The sequence below is a fragment of the Diceros bicornis genome, chromosome 24 (genome assembly GCF_020826845.1).
Source record: "Diceros bicornis minor isolate mBicDic1 chromosome 24, mDicBic1.mat.cur, whole genome shotgun sequence".
Taxonomy (NCBI): domain Eukaryota; kingdom Metazoa; phylum Chordata; class Mammalia; order Perissodactyla; family Rhinocerotidae; genus Diceros; species Diceros bicornis.
Window position 1 is genome coordinate 10,341,304 of NC_080763.1, and position 18,707 is coordinate 10,360,010.

General features: G+C 37.9%; 1 protein-coding gene across 2 annotated transcripts in view; it reads left to right on the plus strand.

Moving 5' to 3' along the window:
- Positions 1–2,265: 2,265 nt before the first annotated feature.
- MNAT1 (MNAT1 component of CDK activating kinase) overlaps positions 2,266–18,707 on the plus strand; it is a 175,769-nt gene continuing 159,327 nt past the window's right edge. Inside the window, exon 1 of one of the 2 annotated variants that reach the window (XM_058567060.1) lies at positions 2,266–2,443. In XM_058567060.1, coding sequence (XP_058423043.1) covers positions 2,355–2,443 — 89 coding nt within the window. In that variant the 5' untranslated portion in view covers positions 2,266–2,354. The remainder of the gene's footprint in view (positions 2,444–18,707) is intronic. The other variant, XM_058567061.1, reaches the window with a different exon arrangement.

Genomic DNA, 18,707 nt, shown 5'->3' on the forward strand with positions numbered 1-18,707 from the left:
GTACATGTTAGGTAATTTAATCATTACAACAACCCTGTGAAGTGTATTATATGGAGGAAGGAAACTGAGGTAAGGGAGGGTAAGACATTTGGCCCCAAAACAGGTCTGTCTGATTTAAAAGAAGGCCAGGTTCTTCCCATTACATCACACTGCCTCTTAGGCACTACTACTGCTAATACTACTCATACTGCTATTAATAAAGGCTAAAAGTTGTTGGGCTTTTACTCTGTGCTGGGTACTGTGTTAAGCACTTTAAATGAAGTATCTCATTTAATCTTTACATGTATTATCCTCAATGTGTAGTGGGGAAAACTGAGGCCGGAGGTCATGTAGCTAGTAAATGATGAAGCCAGCACTTGAATCCAGCTCTCTTGGTGCCAGGGGCCAAATGTATAAGCACTACTTTCTGCTGCCTCTAGCTCTATCAATGCTTATCTGATAGAGTTCCAAGTCAGCTGTTGCTATCATGCTTCTCTGAGAGTAGTTTCCAACCTGAGAAAAGGATAAAGCTGGTAGCAATGTTTCCTTCCACAATCTTCAGTGCTTTCTTTGCCTTGATCTCAAGGTTTGGGAGAAAGGAAAAGCAATTCACTTCACAAAGTGCTTGGGATCTCCTGTTCAAAGACCTGATTAAAAGAGTCCTGGTGGTAATAAATGATAATGCCAATTTAATGGATGACTTCTAAATGTAGTATTGGCTAAAAATTTTATTTGCTCACTGACCATATTCACTCTTTCGCCAGAAGTTTCTTGTTCTGTTAAAATATAAAGATGCTAAAAGTTGCCTTTATTCTTAGAGAGCTTCCCTCTGAGTCATGTAACTGCTTTGGATGTGGTCTCTTTCAATAAGACAACAGCAGCATCGTAGGCCTCCAGGTCAGCACAGCATTTGGTGTTGCCTATTTTAGTAAATTTACATTTGGTTAGCTCCTCTAATGAACAATAATATGATCAAGCAGATGACATGAATTATTTATTAGGTGACTCCCAGATGTCTACATACTAATATAAGGTCCTGCACTGCTCTGGCCTGCTTTGGTCTGCTGGTTCCCAGATGTGGTATCCAGGTGTTTGTCAGGCTTCCCCTGTGAAACCCATGGAAATCCCAACTGTATTTCCATACTGTGGGTTAACTACTGGGTTCACTGTTTAAAAAAGTCAGGAGCTGGAATGTTCTTTTCTATGTTTTTATTGAAAAGAACAAAAGTGCTACGAAAAGTTAAAATTACTATGAGTGTATATAGCTGGTATTCATTGGATGGGTTAATTAGAAAAACTTTGTCTGCATGCCCACTTCTCCTGATGGAGTTTAGGTTAGATTACAAGATAATACTTGCCATAAAAAATGTTCACGTTACACCACTATGGTCATTCATTCATTCTTCATTTACTTATTCAATAAGTATCAACAAATTCTGTTTATGGAGATGAATAAGACGTTTCCCTCACAGTGGGAGGGGTTTATTATCTAATACAGCTGTTTACAGACTTCACTTTGCAGCCTTGATAAATGCAGTGAACGTGGCTTACAACTTCCAAAGAGATTCAGGCTCTCAGATCTTAGAATTGCTGAAATAAAGTGTATATTCTTGTGTGATCTGCCGCCCCCCCCCCCCCGCCCCCAGTATTTGGGGAAATAAATATTGTCTTTGACGGGAGGTGGTAAGAGGTATTAGGGCCAGGTGACACTATGAAGCACACTTGACAGTCTTGAAGAAAGCAGCTCTCTGCAGAGCAGATGCCAGATATTTATAGAAATATCCTGACATTTAGTGAGAATCTGTAATATTTAAGGTTGGTTGCAGAGACTCTCGTTCTAGATAACTATTCCAAACTTTATATCTGCGAATGCCTAGTATTTTCTGTGCTTGCATGACTGTGCAAGTATAAAGGAGAAGTATAAAGCACAGGCTATCAAATTGTTCAAAATAAAATACTAGTCTGAATTATCGAGTATGTACCCGGGGCATAAATCTTTGAAATCACGGGAATGTTTCCAGACAGAACAAGATGGAATCTACTGTGTTCCTAATTGTGACACAGTTCCTTGAAAAATACAGCTAGGAGCATAGAGTTGAGGCTTTGTGTACAGTTTGCCTTTTTAAAATCCCTCCGCCGAAATCCAAGTTATTGTGCTGGCATACAGAAGCTAAGACCGGCCGGACCGGAAAACTCGCTGCCGGAACGTTTGTGCTGCGGCGCCTCTCCCCCGGCCGGTGCTCATTTGCAAAGGGACCGTCCCAGCCGAAAGCCTGTTGGTAGGAAGTTGCTTGGCGTCGGGTCTGAGGGGGTTTGGAGGAGGCTGCGGCTGCGGCTGCAGCAGGCGTCAGAGAGTCCAGAGGAGAGAAGGCGCCATGGACGACCAGGGCTGCCCCCGCTGTAAGACCACCAAGTACCGGAACCCCTCCTTGAAGCTGATGGTGAACGTGTGCGGACACACTCTGTGAGTCGGGGGACAGTGGGTTCCCTGGGGGAGACCCGCAGGGTGGGCGGAGAGAGCCGGCAGACGCTGGGCCTCGGCTCGGGGGAAAGGGCGTCGTTAGTCTCGACGCCGGGGAGAAAAAGGGGACAAGGCAACGCTGTTTCTGTGGACGCACGGTGGCCCCTGGCCCTGAGCCGCTCCGGCCTGCTTGGGACTGCGGTCCCCAGCAGTTTGTCAGGCTCCCCCGCGTAGCCCGTGAAAACCTCGGCTGTGTTTCCATGCTGCCTGGTCAGCTGGGTCCAGACGTATCGCCGGTTAAAAGCGTGGGGCGTCGGAGTGTTTAATTTCACGCGAAATGTTTTTATTGAAAAGAATGAAAGTGCTCTGAAAACAAATTACTGTTGAGTATATACTGCTGCTATTTATTGGATGAGTTAATTTGAAAACCCCATCCATTTGCCAGTTTGTCCTGATGGAGTTTGGTTAGATTCTCATCCCTAAAAGGGAGAAAATCCAGACTCTAGGCAGTTAATTTTGGAGATGTAATAACGACTGGCATTTATTGAGTGCACGTTATGTGCCAGGCACTGTTCTAAGCGCTTTATCGTGAATTATGTCACTTCATTCCCACAGCAGGGCCAGGAAGTAGGTCCTAGTATCATTCCCATTTCACGGGGAAGGAAACCGAGACTGCTCAAGGTCCCTTATCAAGTGGGCCTTGCTAGAATTGGAACACAGGATTTCTGACTGTAGAACGCCCATTTTTTGGGGGGCGGGGGGAGAGGGGGAAGGAGGGCGGTTGAGTTTGTGTATTTTTAAGAATAAGTGCAGGAATTGGTCAGTTTTCCTTACCACATTTTTATGGTCACATGTGGTTCAGTGAGGGTGGTTGTATAAAGCACTTTGGGATGTAAGGTGCTATATTATGGTGAGCATATATTATATTCCTGTAGTTTCTCTGGGATTTCTGATAGATAAAAAGTGGTGGATGGTCTACAGTGTGGTAGACAAGGTCTTTGGGTAAGCATAAATCGTATTAGTTGTAGTTACAATGATTATAATGGGATAAATTAACTTAATTGGTCCCTTTTTCATATTAGTCTTTATTTTTCTTTGCTTTACCCAGTAAAGGACATACAGTAGAGCTGTGATCGAATGGTTTAAGATTAGAAATAAGGTAAAAGTAATCAAGGAGAATGCATGGAAAAGGGAAGTGAGGCAAACATTGTATGTAGACTGTTAGGTTTTTACAGATATTTTGTACAGTTTCTTTTCAGTTTCCTGTATCAGGTTTGTTACAGTTGGTGCTCAAGGAAAGGAAATTTGCTTTTTTGGAAGAATACTAAATGTAATTTACTGGAAGAAATTCCTGCCTAGTAGAAATTAGCCAGTAAGGGAAGATTGTGATTTCAGTGGAATAAATGACATTTTTATTAGACAATTATAAAATATTTATTTTTAAACAGAAATTGCTGGGGCCGGACCGGTGGCTTAGCGGTTAACTGCTCGCGCTCCGCTACTGGCGGCCCGGGTTCTGGCGGCCCGGGTTCGGAACCCCGGGCGCGCACCGACGCACCACTTGTCGGCCGTGCTGAGGCCACGTCCCACATACAGCAACTAGAAGGATGTGCAACTATGACATACAGCTATCTACTGGGCCTTTGGAGAGAAAAAGGGGAAAAAGAAAAAAGGAGGAGCATTGGCAATAGATGTTAGCTCAGGGCAGGTCTTCCTCAGCAAAAAGAGGAGGATTAGCACGAATGTTAGGTCAAGGCTGATCTTCCTCACCAAAAAAAAAAAAAGAAAGAAAGAAATTGCTTTTGTTGTGTCCTCAGTCCTTTTTGTTTTCTCATAAGAGTTAAGAATTGTTTAAATCCTTCTGGTGTTGTATTTATTTTGGTTTATTTGCCTGCCTGTCAGATATAGATGTTTTATAGTCCCTTTTTGGCTTGAAATATGAAGAAAATGGATAAAGGACTATAGGGTATTGGCTGAGAGAACAAATTTCTGATTTTGAATTCTTTACACTTTTAGGCTCTGTGGTTTTGGGCAAATTACTAACTCCTTGTGCCTCGTTTTTCTTATCTGTACAATAGAGATACTAGTGCTACGTATATTACAGTGTTTGAGGATTAAATAATTGTAAAATATTTGGAGCTGTTTAGTAGAGTTTCTGTCACATAGTATTTGTTCAAGGTATATTGGCTATCATATTATTATTTGTGGATGGTATGGGTGCTAAACAAAAGTGAAATTAAGACAGGATTTATTTGGCCTACTATGACAGACTTGCACAATAATGGTTGTCTTTAAGTGAATTCAGGAGACTATAAAATGTGAAAATATAGCTTTAATTATAATGACCGTATGGTAATTTTCTTGATATGAACTCGTTATCATGTTCTGTCATGGAAATGGGATTATATATATATATATCCTTACTTCTTTCATTATGTGTATCTTGGATATCTTTTCTAAATCACTGTGTATGTGTCTTCCTCTTTTGTGTGTGTGTGTGTGTGTGTGTGTGTGAGGAAGATCAGCCCTGAGCTAACATCCATGCCAGTCCTCCTCTTTTTGCTGAGGAAGACTGGCCCTGAGCTAACATCCGTGCTGATCTTCATCCACTTTATGTGGGACTTCGCCACAGCATGACCTGAGAAGTGGTGCATCAGTGCGTGCCCAGGATCTGAACCCCGGGCTGCCAGCAGCGGAGTGCGTGCACTTAATTGCTACGCCACGGGGCTGGCCCCTATGTCTTCCTCTTTATTTTTATTTATTTATTTTTTTGTGAAGACGATTAGCCCCGAGCTAACATCTGTTGCCCCCCATCCTCCTCTTTTTGCTGAGGAAGATCAGCCCTAGGCTAACATCTGTACCCATCCCCCTCCTCTCTACATGTGGGACGCCTGCCACAGCATGGCTTGATAAGTGGTGGATAGGTCCGAGCCCGGGATCTGAACCCGTGAACCCACGGGCACCGAAGTGGAATGTGCGAACTTAACCACTATGCCACCAGGCCAGCCCCTCTTCCTTTTTATTTTTAACAGTTGGAGGGTAATCCACTATTCAATTATACTATAATTGGTTTGACCAAAATTTTTTTGATGAATATTTAGACTTCCAGTTTTTCACTAAACATCTGTCTACCTGTCTCTCTCCCTACCTCTCTCCCTTTCTCTCTTTCTCGCTCTCGCTCTCTTTCTCTCTCTCTCTCTCTCAGCACTTATGCAGGTATATCATAAGATATAACAGGCAAACCACAGGGTAAATGCCTAGGAGTGGAATTGTATGTGACTTTTAAATTTTGATAGATATTGCCCAATTGTTCTCAAAAAAGATTATATTGATTATGCCTCCAACAATTATGTATGGGAATTCTTATTGCCACACATCTTTGCTGATATTGGACATTATTACTTTTTTAATCTTGCTATCTAATAGGTAATAAAATATGGATTTTGGTATGAAATACTTCTGATTTGATAGTGTGTTGAGTTTGTACAGCATGCATTTCATGGGATTGAACTTGGGCATTTTTATAATATACTTGTTAGTCTAAGAGGAGCAGATATTATTTAGCATTACTGTTTGTACTAGTTATCTGTTGCTGTGTAATGAATTATCCCAAAACTTCACAGCTTAAAACAGCAAACATCTTACACAGTTTCTGAGGGTCAGGAATCTGAGAGTGGCTTAGCTGAGTGATTCTGGCTCAGGGTCTCTCAGGAGGTTTGCTGGAGCCATTGTCTGGAATTGGAGTATCTGTTTCCAAGGTCATTTGTGTGGCTCTTGGCAAGAGGCTTCAGTTCCTCCCAGTGGATCCTCCATAGGACTGCTGATGACGTGACTTTTCCCAGAGTTAGTGATGAGAGAGAGAACAGAAGCCAAAGAGCCTTTAATAATAATGTGACCATGAAAGTGACATTACTGTCACTTCTGCTATATTTTATTTGTTAACCTTGAACAACTCTGTTACACTCTGGGAGGGTATTTACACACACGAGTGTGACTACCATGAGGCAGAGGTCACTGGGCCATCTTGATGCTGGCTACCCACAATTTTACTTACTTTATTTTTTGCTGATGTCCTCAAGTAGCAAAAGCAAGAAATGCCTTTTTTGCCTAGAGTGAGTAGGAGTAGTGCTTCACAAAAGATAGGAAGTATAGGATTAGGGAAAAATTAATTAGAAGTACTGTTTATGGGAGAAAATACAGGAGCAGAAAGGAGAAAAGAGGTGAAACATTATGAAAGTACTTTTTTCTCTTAACTGCTGGAATTTGAAGAAGCATATTCCCTTATGTATCAGTTCTGTTCAGCAGACACCTAAATGAATTCATTGCATACACATCAAAGAAGATTGGATTCCATTTTTTTTCAATTCAGATATGAACTTTGTCTTCATTACAGAGCAGGATAATTTTTTTCTGTGTTTATCAAGGCCACCTATTTTAAGAAATGGGCCTTTCATAGAATTCTGAAGGCGTATTGAATTAGATAGCGTCAGTTATATCTAGTTCTTTTTTGTGTGTGTGAGGAAGATCAGCCCTGAGCTAACATCCCATGCCAATCCTCCTCTTTTTGCTGAGGAAGACTGGCCCTGGGCTAACATCTGTGCCCATCTTCCTCTACTTTATATGGGACGCCGCCACAGCATGGCTTGACAAGCAGTGTGTTGGTGCGCACCCGGGATCCGAACCTGAGAACCCCGGGCCGCAGAAGTGGAGCGCTCGCACTTAACTGCTGCGCCACCAGGCTGGCCCCTATCTAATTATCATTTCACTACAATCTTTAATAATTTACTTTCTGTCTCATCCATTCTTGGCGAAACTTGTCTCTGGAAACTTTATGTGTATTTGATTTTACTAAATCTACTTTTTTCATTTTAAACATACATAAGACACAAAGTAGTAGAATAAGCAAAAACATGTCCTGATATATAAAAGTCAATATTTTGCCATATTTACTTAAGATTTTTCTCTCTCTAACTCTTTTTTCCTTTTTTCTCTATCCCTCATTCTCTGTCTCTCTTATTTACTGATATTACTGGGTAGTTTATCCTGAAGAGTTACCAGTCTGAATTTTGCTGATTGTATCTCTGTGGTATTGTTAAAAATGTTCTTCTGTTTTCTCTCTAAATTATTAGTTATATGTAGAAGCTTTATCAGATTAAGGTTCAGTTTATTGTTGGAAAGAATAATTCATAAGTGGTATTAATAATGTTTTAACTAATATGCTGGGCTTGTACAGTACTTTTGTGCAAATTAGGAAACAACACTTCCTCTGGGCAGAAAAATTAGGAAAAGGCACTCTTTTTGGGTAGAAGAATTAGAAAAAAGGAACTTTCTAGATATACTGGTTTTTTTTTTTTAAGATTTTATTTATTTATTTTTTTCCCCCCAAAGCCCCAGTAGATAGTTGTATGTCATAGCTGCACATCCTTCTAGTTGCTGTGTGTGGGACGTGGCCTCAGCATGGCCAGAGAAGCGGTGCGTCAGTGTGCGCCCGGGATCCGAACTCGGGCCGCCAGTAGCACACGAGCTTAACCGCTAAGCCACGGGGCCGGCCCCTAGATATACTGTTAATTTCTAATTTTATTGTCTATGGCAAGAGAACATATTCTGTTAAATTTCAATCTTGAAATTTTCTGAAACCTTATTTATGGTCCAGCATATGGTGTATCTTGGTGAGCAATCAATGTACCTTTGAAAAGACTGTGTAGGGCCGGCCCCGTGGCTTAGTGGTTAAGTGCGCGCGTTTTGCTGCTTGCGGCCTGGGTTCGGATCCCGGGCGCGCACTGACGCACCGCAGCGAGGCCGCGTCCCACATACAGCAACTAGAAGGATGTGCACCTATGACATACAACTATCTACTGTGCAAAAGATAGTTGGGGGAAAAAAATAAATAAATAAAATTAAAAAAAAAAAGAATGTGTATTCTGTGGCTGTTGGGTGTAGTGTACTACAAATGACAAGTAGTCAACTTGATTGACAGTGTTACTCAGATCTATATCCTTACTGATTTATCAATTGCTCCAACTAGATTGTGGATTTGTCAATTTCTGCTTTTGGTTCTGTCATGCTTCATGTATTTTGAAGCTCTCCTATTAGGTACATAGATATTTGGAATTGCTCTGCCTTCCTGATGAATTTCTTCTTTTGCCATTATGAAATGTTCCTTTTTGTCTCTTGTAATACTTTTTGTCCTGAAGTTTTTGTCTGACATTAATATAGTTATGTCAGCTTTCTTATGCTTGCTGTTTGATGGTATATCTTTTTCCATCCTTTTGCTTGCAGCTGATGTGTGTCTTATAGCTTGCAGACGGTAAATAGTTGGGTCTTGCTTTTTTTTCTGGTCCAACAATCTGTTTTTTAATTGGTGTGTTAGTCCCTTTGTATTTTATTTTATTTTATTTTTTGTGAGGAAGATCAGCCCTGAGCTAACATCCGTGCTAATCTTCCTCTTTTTGCTGAGGAAGACCGGCTCTGAGCTAACATCTATTGCCAATCCTCCTCCTTTTTTTTTTGCCCCAAAGCCCCAGTAGATAGCTGTATGTCATAGCTGCACATCCTTCCAGTTGCTGTATGTGGGCCCTGGCCTCAGCATGGCCGGAGAAGCGGTGCGTTGGTGCGCACCCCTGATCCGAACTTGGGCCGCCAGTAGCGGGAGTGCTCGCACTTAACTGCTAAGCCATGGGGCCGGCCCCCTTTGTATTTTAAATGTAGTTATTAATATCATTGTGCTTAAGTCTCTTTGTTTTCCATTTGTCCCTTTTGTTATTTGTTCTTCCTTTCCTGCCTTATTTTGGACTAATTGGATGTTTTAAAGTATTGGCTTGTTAGCATCAGCTCTTTATTGTTATTATATTATTTTTTTAGTGGTTTCTCTAGGTATAACAAGGTGCATCTTTATCAAAGTCTATTTAGAGTCAACATTAGCACACTCTCCATTTTTCGCTTCCCATTTCAATACCTCACAAATGTAAACAATATAATTCCATTTACTCACTCCTCTCATCCTTTATGCTAATGATGTCTTTTATTTCTATATATGATTCAATATTTTTATTTTTGCCTTAAACAGTCAGTTGTCTTTAAGGAAATGTAGAAAATAGTCTTTTTTGAAAATACCTTTATTGAGATATAATTCACGTACCATAAAATTCACTCATTTAAAGTGTAGAGGGCCGGCCCGGTGGCTTAGCGGTTAAGTGCGCGCGCTCCGCTGCTGGCGGCCTGGGTTCGGATCCCGGGCGCGCACCGACGCACCGCTTCTCCAGCCGTGCTGAGGCCGAGTCCCACATACAGCAACTAGAAGGATGTGCAGCTATGACATACAACTGTCTACTGGGGCTTTGGGGGGGAAAATAAATAAAGTTTAAAGTGTAGAGTTTAGTGGCTTTCAGTATATTCTCAGAAATATGCGTCCATCACCACAATCAATTTTAGAACATTTTTGTTACTCCACAAAGAAACCGCTCACCACTTAGCCATCACCCTCCCCCCTACCCCTCATTGCCTTAGGCAACCAGTAATCTACTTTCTGTCTCTCTAGATTGCCTATTCTCGACATTTCATATAAATAGAATCATATAATATATGATCCTCTGTGATTGCCTTTTACTTAGCGTAATGTTTTCAAGTATTATCCATGTTGTAGCATGTATCAGGACTTCATTTCTTTTTCTTACTGAATATTATTCCATTGTATGGATATACCACATTTTATTTATCCATTCATTACTTGATGGACATTTAGGTGGTTTCCACTTTTTGGCTATTATGAATAATGCTGCTATGAACGTTCATTTACAAGTTTTTGTATGGACAAATGATTTTTTTTTTTTTTTTTTTAGTGAGGAAGATCAGCCCTGAGCTAACATCCATGCCAATCCTCCTCTTTTTGCTGAGGAAGACCAGCCCTAAGCTAACATCTATTGCCACTCCTCCTCCTTTTTTTTTTCCCTTTTTCTTCCCAAGGCCCCAGTAGATAGTTGTATGTCATAGTTGCACATCCTTCTAGTTGCTGCTGTATGTGGGACACCACCTCAGCATTGCTGGACAATTGGTGTGTCGGTGCGTGCCCGGGATCCAAACCCCGGGCCGCCAGTAGTGGAGCTCTCGCACTTAACCGCCAAGCGGTGGGGCCAGCGCCCTGGACAAATAATTTTGTTTCTTTTGGATATGTGCTTGGGAGTATAATTGTTGGATCATATGATAACTCTATGTTTAACCGTTTGGGGAACCATTTGAGGAACAGTAAGACTGTTTTCCAAAGTGGCTGCACCATTTTACATTCCCATCAGCAATGCATGAAGGTTCCAGTTTCTCGATATCTTTTGCTAACACTTGTTATTATCTGTCTTTTTGATTATAGGCATCCTATTGGGTGTAAAGTGGTGAAATGCAGTCTTTTCTATTCACTTACTTATTTACTATCTTTGGTGTCCTTCTTCCTTCCTTTCGATCTGATTTTACAATTGTGTTGATTTTCTTCTGCCTGAAGAACACTCTTTAGCATTTCTTGTAGTGCATGTCTGCTGGTGAAGAATTCTCCCTGATTTTGTTTATCTGAAAGTGTTTTTATTTCACCTCACTGTTTGAAGGATATTTTTGCTGAATATGAAATTATGGGTTGGCGTTTCACCACTTGAAAGATATCATTTCATTGTTTTCTGATCTCCATTGATTTTGGTGAGAAGTTAATTGTTACTTATATCTTTGGTCCCCTTTATATAAAAATCTTTTGGGGCTGCTTTCAAGATTTTCTCTTCGTCTTTGGTTTAACAGTTTGAGTATGATACATCCAGGTGTGGTTTTCTTTGTATATTCATCCTAGTTGAGGTTTGCTGAGCTTGGATCTGTAATGAGCTTGGATCAATGTTTTTCACCCTATTTGGAAAGTTTCAGTGATTCTTTCTGCACTAGTTTTACTCTTCTCATTTTGGAACTCCAGTTATATGTATATTAGACTCTTGGATATTGTTCTATAAGTCCCTGAAGTACTATTCATTTTTCTTCAGTCTTTTTTTTCTGTGTTCTTCAGATTAGATACTTTCTATTGATCTATCTTCAAGTTCACTGACTCACCATCTTCCATTTCCAATCTTTTATTAAGCCCATTCAGTAGATTTTTCATATTATTGTACTTTTTGTTCTAGAGTTTTCGTTTTGTTCTTCTTTTTTTTGTTTTTTGCTGAGGAAGATTCGCCCTGAGCTAACATCTGTTGCCAATCTTCCTCTTTTTGTATGTGAGCCACTGCCACAGCATGGCCACTGGCAGACGAGTGGTGTAGGTCTGCACCTGGGAACCAAACCTGGACCGCCAAAGCGGAGTGCACTGAACTTAACCACTAGGCCACGGGGGCTGACCCCATCTTGTTCTTTTTTTAGTTTTCATTTCTCTGATTAGATTTCCTGTCTGTTTACTCATTAAGACTGTATTTTCCTTGAGTTCTTTGAGTGTATTTTCCTTTAATTCTTTGAACATATTTTGTGTTAATTCTTTAAAAATATTTATACAGTCATGTGTTGCTTAACTATGGGATTTGTTCTGAGAAATGCGTCATTAGGCAATTTTGTCCTTGTGCGAACATCATAGAGTGTACTTATACAAAAGTGTGTATATAGCCTTCTACACACTTAAGCTACATGGTACTAATCCTATGGGATCACTGTCGTATATGCAGTCAGTCATTGACCAAAACATCATTATGTTGCACATGACTGTAATAGCTGATCTTAAAGTTTCTGTCTGTTGGATCCAAGATCTTGACTGTTTCAGGGTTGGTTTCTATTGACTGCCCTTTTTCTGACTATAGGTCACATTTTTCTTTCTTTTTTTCTTCCGTGTTTAGTACTTTTTTCAGTTGTATACTGGATAATGTAGATGGTACATTTTAGAGAGTTTCGATTTTGTTATCTTTCTGTGAAGAATGGTTTATTTTTGTTTTTTTTATTTTTATTCTTGTAGGTAATTCAGTTACCGGCTGATCACTTTGAACTTTGAAGGCTTGGTTTTAATCTTTGCTAGGATGGATCTGTGGAGAGTCTGATGTGTTTCCTTACTTTAGTACAACTCAACCTCCAAACTTTTAATCTGGTGCAAAACTTGTTGGGGCTTGATTTTAGGCTTTGTTAGGGTGAGTCTAAAATAAGTCTAATTCTAGGATTTGGCCCTTACTCTTTTTTTTTTTTTTTTTTGTGAGGAAGATCAGCCCTGAGCTAACGTCCATGCCAATCCTCCTCTTTTTGCTGAGGAACACTGGCCCTGGGCTAACATCTGTGCCTATCTTCCTCCACTTGATGTGGGATGCAGCCACAGCATGGCCTGACAAGTCGTGGGTCGGTTCGTGCCCGGGATCCGAACCCAGGCCACCAGCAGCGGAGCGTGCACACTTAACCGCTACGCCACAGGGCTGGCCCCTGGCCCTTACTCTTAATTGAGACCTTTTTGGTATCAGCTGGATGTCTGAGGTGTTAATAAGGTGTTAATGTTGTTTCTCTACTCTGGCAGGAGGGAACTCCAAAGTATACCCAGCACTCTTTAACTTCCCTCTATTCCTCTCTCAGCCACTCACTTTTAAGTCTTGATGGGTTTTGCCCTGCACATGTGCAGGCTGTTCCTTGGCCAAGGACTTATGGGGTTCCACACAGAGACTTCTGGACCCTCTGACTTGCAAATTTCAACCATATCAATTGCACTGAACTCTGATCTCTACCTATTCAGCATAGCACAGCCACTGTGCCATTCTTAAACTGTTGCTTGCTGGGCCATGGTCATGGAAATTGTCCCCAGATAGAAAGCTGAGGTGATTGTAGGGCTCACCTTGTGAGTTTCCCTTCTCTGTGGAATTAAAGTCTTTTTGCTGCCTGTTGTCTAATGCCTGTAAACAATTGTCTCATATATTTTGTTTGTGTTTTGGTTGCTCTTGGTGGGAATGCTAGTCTGGCATCAGTAGCTCCATCATGTTTGTTAGGAAAAGCTGACCTTATTATTATTGAGGCATTTACTTCCTGTAGTCTCAGTTCTGTGTGTGCATGTGTATTTTCTTTACCTCAAAATTGGCAATTGCTTGTGCCCCTTTAACATTTCTTTTCTTTTGTAGTTTCTGATTATTTTTTTACCACTTCAACTTCTTCCCTAATACTTTTCTAGCATTCTATTTTTTTTTTAATGGCGTGAGTATTCTGAAGTTGATTAGTATACAATGCTGCAAAATAGCTCTAGAGAATTAACATCTCATATCTTCTGAATGGGAATTGCAATGAAGATTTCAAGATCATTCTCCTGAAAGGGGTGGTTTTTGCTTTCCCTACATTTATAAGAGTTGGTATCTCATGTATTTTAATAATCCAAATCCACTGAGAAGTAGAAAGAACACAGAATCACAAGTTAGAAAATCTGGGTTCTAGTTTTGTCATAGACTGGCCAGTTTTAGACCAGCCATTTGACTTTGATTTGTTCATTTGCTTAGAATAGATAATTTTTAGCCCCCTTCAATCTCTTAAAATTTGGTGATTTAGTTAATGGTTAATTAGAAAATCTTTGTAGTCAGTAGCTTTAGTCTTTCTTTGACCTATACCATTAACAAAACTTTTTCATAAGATATTAAAATTTTGGTTATTTCTGTTAGCTGTAATTGTTCTTTTCCAATATGAGGAGAGTGCTGATTACTCTATTTACAGAATGTGAATACTTCACTGTGAATTGGTTATTTTATGGCTATAATATATATTTTTCGGTTTCACCAAAAATAAGTATTATTAGTACCCTTTAGTCTTTAAGATGCAATGTGTACTAATATACTCATTTCAGTTTCTTTTCTTATCGAGTGTAAGTTAATGTTATAGTTCTTTAAAACAATGGTTACTAAGTATTTAGTAATTACGTTATTTGTAATGTTTCTCTTTGTATGTGTATACATGGCCCTGTCCCCATACAGCTCTTCTCTAATTCTTTTCTTCTATACTGGGAGTCCTTTTTTAAGATACTTTTTATCTGCTGACTAGTTTATTTTATTTATGTATATATATTTTTTTTTTCTGTCTTGGAGGAAACTTTTTGTGAGGTTTTGCCTGCAAGTATCAGAAAGTTTCATAGGAACTTTGGCTTCATCCTTTAGGATCTCTTTCCCTGGAAGTTATATTATCAAATTTGTGTTCCGAGATTCAAACAGATAATATGAAGCTATCTATTAGATGTTCAAACTTATTTGTTAAAATGCAATTTGTTTTATTCTGCAAGAACCTGAAACAGTAGCACATTAGTTTCCTTTAGGGATATAAGTATAAACAAAGACAGAATTAATTTGTTTTCTCATTGCTGGTTTTCTCCTCTAGGCATAAAATGTGATATCTAACAAATATGTTAGATATCGATAGTCTGTCTGAGTTTGAATCCTAGGTTTGCTGCTTATTGTTAGCTGTGTGATTAAGGGAAAATTAGTCATTTTCTTTAAGCCTTTATTTTCTCATCTGTACAGTAGGTTTACCAGTAGCATATACCTCACAGGGTTACTGTGAGAATTAGATGAGTCACAGTTCAAGTAAGTTTAAGAATTCAAGTAAATTTAAGAGTAAACTTACTCTGTAGTTAACTATAAAGAGTTATTTTCAGTATTCTACGTGCAAAAACATAACAGTTTTTAGGTTAAGTTTCAGGAATCTTTTTGGCAATTTACTTTCTGTTTACTTAGCATCTAGTCCCTGAGACAGTAAATAGAATGAGAATAAATGAATGAAAATTTAACCTAGAGATTTTAATGGTTTTCTTCAAGTTTCAAATGCGTTAAGCCTATTTTCAAAGAAAACAGGATTCAACAGTAATTTATTAGTTGTTGGTGTTTACTAATAAAAACAAATTTGCAGTCGTTTTCTTAAACTCAATGAATTCTCCAGGCCACTGATTCCCAAACTTGCCTCATCCTAAGAATCTTGGGTGCTTATTTAAAATACACATTTCTGGGCCCTTCCATAGATCTTGCGGGGGAGGGACCTTGTATTTTATATTAGCTATTTGGAGAGTCTTGTGTTCAAGCAGTTGGAGAACACTGTGATGGGTATACAGCAGTGAATGTGGCAGACGTGGTTACTGCCTCTATTAGTTTTAGAGTGTTTCAGCTCTTCTTTTGAGTCATTAAAAGGAAATTACAAGGAAGAAAAGGAAAGTTTAAAGTTATAAAAATATTCTTTGTAATTAAGGTGTGAATGTGGGCTTTATGCTATTTGTTGACCAAACTATTTGTTAAAAAAGTACTGTTAAACAGAAATCTGAAATCCTGAAATCTAAACCTGCTGATATAGGAAAAGGGCCTTTGGGGAAGCAAATAATTTTGGTGGATATATCCTAAACTTATGAATTTTTGCAAGATTAACATCAAGAAAACAAAAACGTTTAGGTGCTTCCAAAGGCATAAATATTTTTGTCGAGCAGCCACCGAAAAGGAGAGATTTAAAGATTAGTCCCTTTAGGAAAGTGGAATGGTCTGAGTTGGCTGTCAGGCAGAGGATGGAAGCCTGTGCAGAAGTACATGCTACAAAGTGCTATTTGTTTTGTTAAAAGTCTTGATAGGAAGTTGGCAGACTCAGTTAATTTAAAATTGGAAGGAGCTTAGCAATCATCTTTTTAGATGCTATTCTACACCTGTCCCCCTTTTTTTAGCAGATGGGGAACCTGAAGCCTAAGAAGGGTTGTATGGTTGTATTGCCCACCTGGCCAGGCCAACTTCATTTATTTATTTCTGTGAAAATCCCAATTAAGAATTATTCAATTAAATTTTGATCACATTTGCTAAATAAAATTTTTATTAATGTAATGCAGGCAGATTGCAAGTCAAACCCATTTTATGTAAAAAATGAAAATACTGCAATATTATCAAAATCAATTTGATATGCTCAGAACAATTTTCTCTTTATATTTTAGTTTCTATGATGCTAGCTTAAAATTAAAAAAAAATACTTTAAACATCCAATAATGATTTTTCCACCAATCCTGTATTTTGCTGTATCTTTTTCTTTGGTTGATAGTATATAAACAATGTCATAGTATTTATTTTTTGAGGTATAGTCATATGCAAATTAGGAAGCGTGAATGTCTGGTATTGTTTATGTGATGAAATGATTTGGAGGATAGCTTTTTTTTTATCAGAAGCAGATTTTATTTCCTTTTTTACTGTTATTATTTAGTTTCTTTGGAGAGCAAAAGATTTCACAATATCTCTGAAAAATCCATAATTTAGACTTTATTTTGTTATATTCTAGAAAGATTATACCAACCACCTCGACCTCGTAAGGATAACTTAGTTTATAGTATTTTTATTTTGCATATTTCATTTTTTGATATTGTATATCAGTATCAAAAATATTTTATTATATACATGTATAAACAAATATCTGTATTCCCTACCAAAAAAACAAGAAAATGTAAAATTTAATGGACTTATTTCAAATGTTTTGGAGTATTAGGTTTCCTTTCATTTACTAAGTTAGAATATGTAAAAAACAATTTTGAGATGAAGAGAAATGGTTGTCACTTAATTTTTTTTAGAACACAAATGTGATAGTGGCTATATCATTGAAAATTAATGAGGGCTCCATCAATATGGTGCAGTGCCTCTGCATCACTGATTTATATATATTTAATGAGCCTGCTATTCTGATTTTAGGTAACTGAAGCAAGCTGCATCTAGCACTAACTCTGATTTAGTTACAAAGAATTCATTCCATTAAAGTGGGAATGTCTTGAAATTTACCAATGTTAAATATAATTTCTTCATAAATAATTCCACAGTGTTTACTTTCTGGCTATAACTAACTTGTCTCTAAACAGGGCAACAGTTTTTAGTACTTTTTCAGATAATGTCACCAAAACATATTTTATTTGATCTTATTTCTTGCTACTGCTCTGTGGAGTCAGAGTAGAAAATATGAGGGGAAAAAACTTTAGAAAGTAATAGAATTGTGTAGTGTGACATGGCAAATATTTATTTTTGAGATCTATTAGAACATATGTGAGGACCATTTAAGAGTATATTTCTATATTCTTTGGCATTAGGAATATAATTTTTAATATTTACGTTTAGTTTTATTTTAAAATACCTTTATTTTAAGATGTCTATTTTGTTTTATTGAAAAGATAATATTAAAAAACTTTTGGCAACAGAAAAAATTGGACATAGTACTTTTACAGAGCATTTATTTTAATTTTTACCTTCTGATTATTGTGTGCGCACACACAAATGAAGAATTAGATAGAAATCAGTTTTGTATTATGTGTGATTTTTATGAAACAGAAATTTGCTGAGCTACATATTACTTTATTTTCTAAAAATGCTAATATTGCCAGTCAAATGAATATGTAATTGATATCTTAAAATTTAATAAAATAAAGTGTTAGCAAATTAAAATTTTTTATCCATATTTGCTATATGCCCAATCAGTTGATAGTAGAGGGAGTGAGTTTCTGTAGAAAGTTGAGGTTAATCAGCAAAATTTAAAGATAAAACATTCTTTCTGAGATCTAGAATGTAATATGTTGCAATAGATGTTTTTTTTTGCATTATTCAGATTATGAATGTCTTATTTCTCATAATCGTATCTGGCACGTTCATTAATGTTTAATTCCTTTTGGAAGGTAGTTGCAAAATGCAGTCTATGTAATGTGCTGCAACTAAATGCAAAAACATACAATTTATTGTAGGAATGGTGTCAATAATAATAAAACATACACTAAAGTAGTGTAAGTTTAGTGCTTGTAATTCCCCCTTGGGAAATACATTATTTGTGTCTCCTGTTTGCTTTATGTGTTTTGGGTTTATATTATTTGGAATTAGCATAGAAACTAACATTTATATATTATATGTAGAAGTTAGACTGTAACAAACTAGAAATTATTGAAAATGTGGCCAAAGTGAATTGACTAATAAAATGCTTCACAGAGGCAATTACATACATATGTAAATACCAAGTTTTTTTTTCCTATCAAAAGATAGAACCATAAATTAAACCTGTGCTTTTTGATTATATTTTCTTTACTAACACTATGTTCCCAGTTGCTATATTCATTTATGGTTTTTGGTTTCTAGGTGTGTTTACAAAGAGACATTTTGGTGCAGTGGTTAAAAGCATCAACTTTGGAATCAAAGAAACTTGAGTTAAATCCTTGTGCTACCACTACTAGTTGTGTGACCTTCAGCAAAGGCTTTTTTGACCCCTAGATTCCTAAATCTCTAAAATGGTGATACAAATAATACTACCTAGTTTACAGGTTTGTTGTGAAGATTAA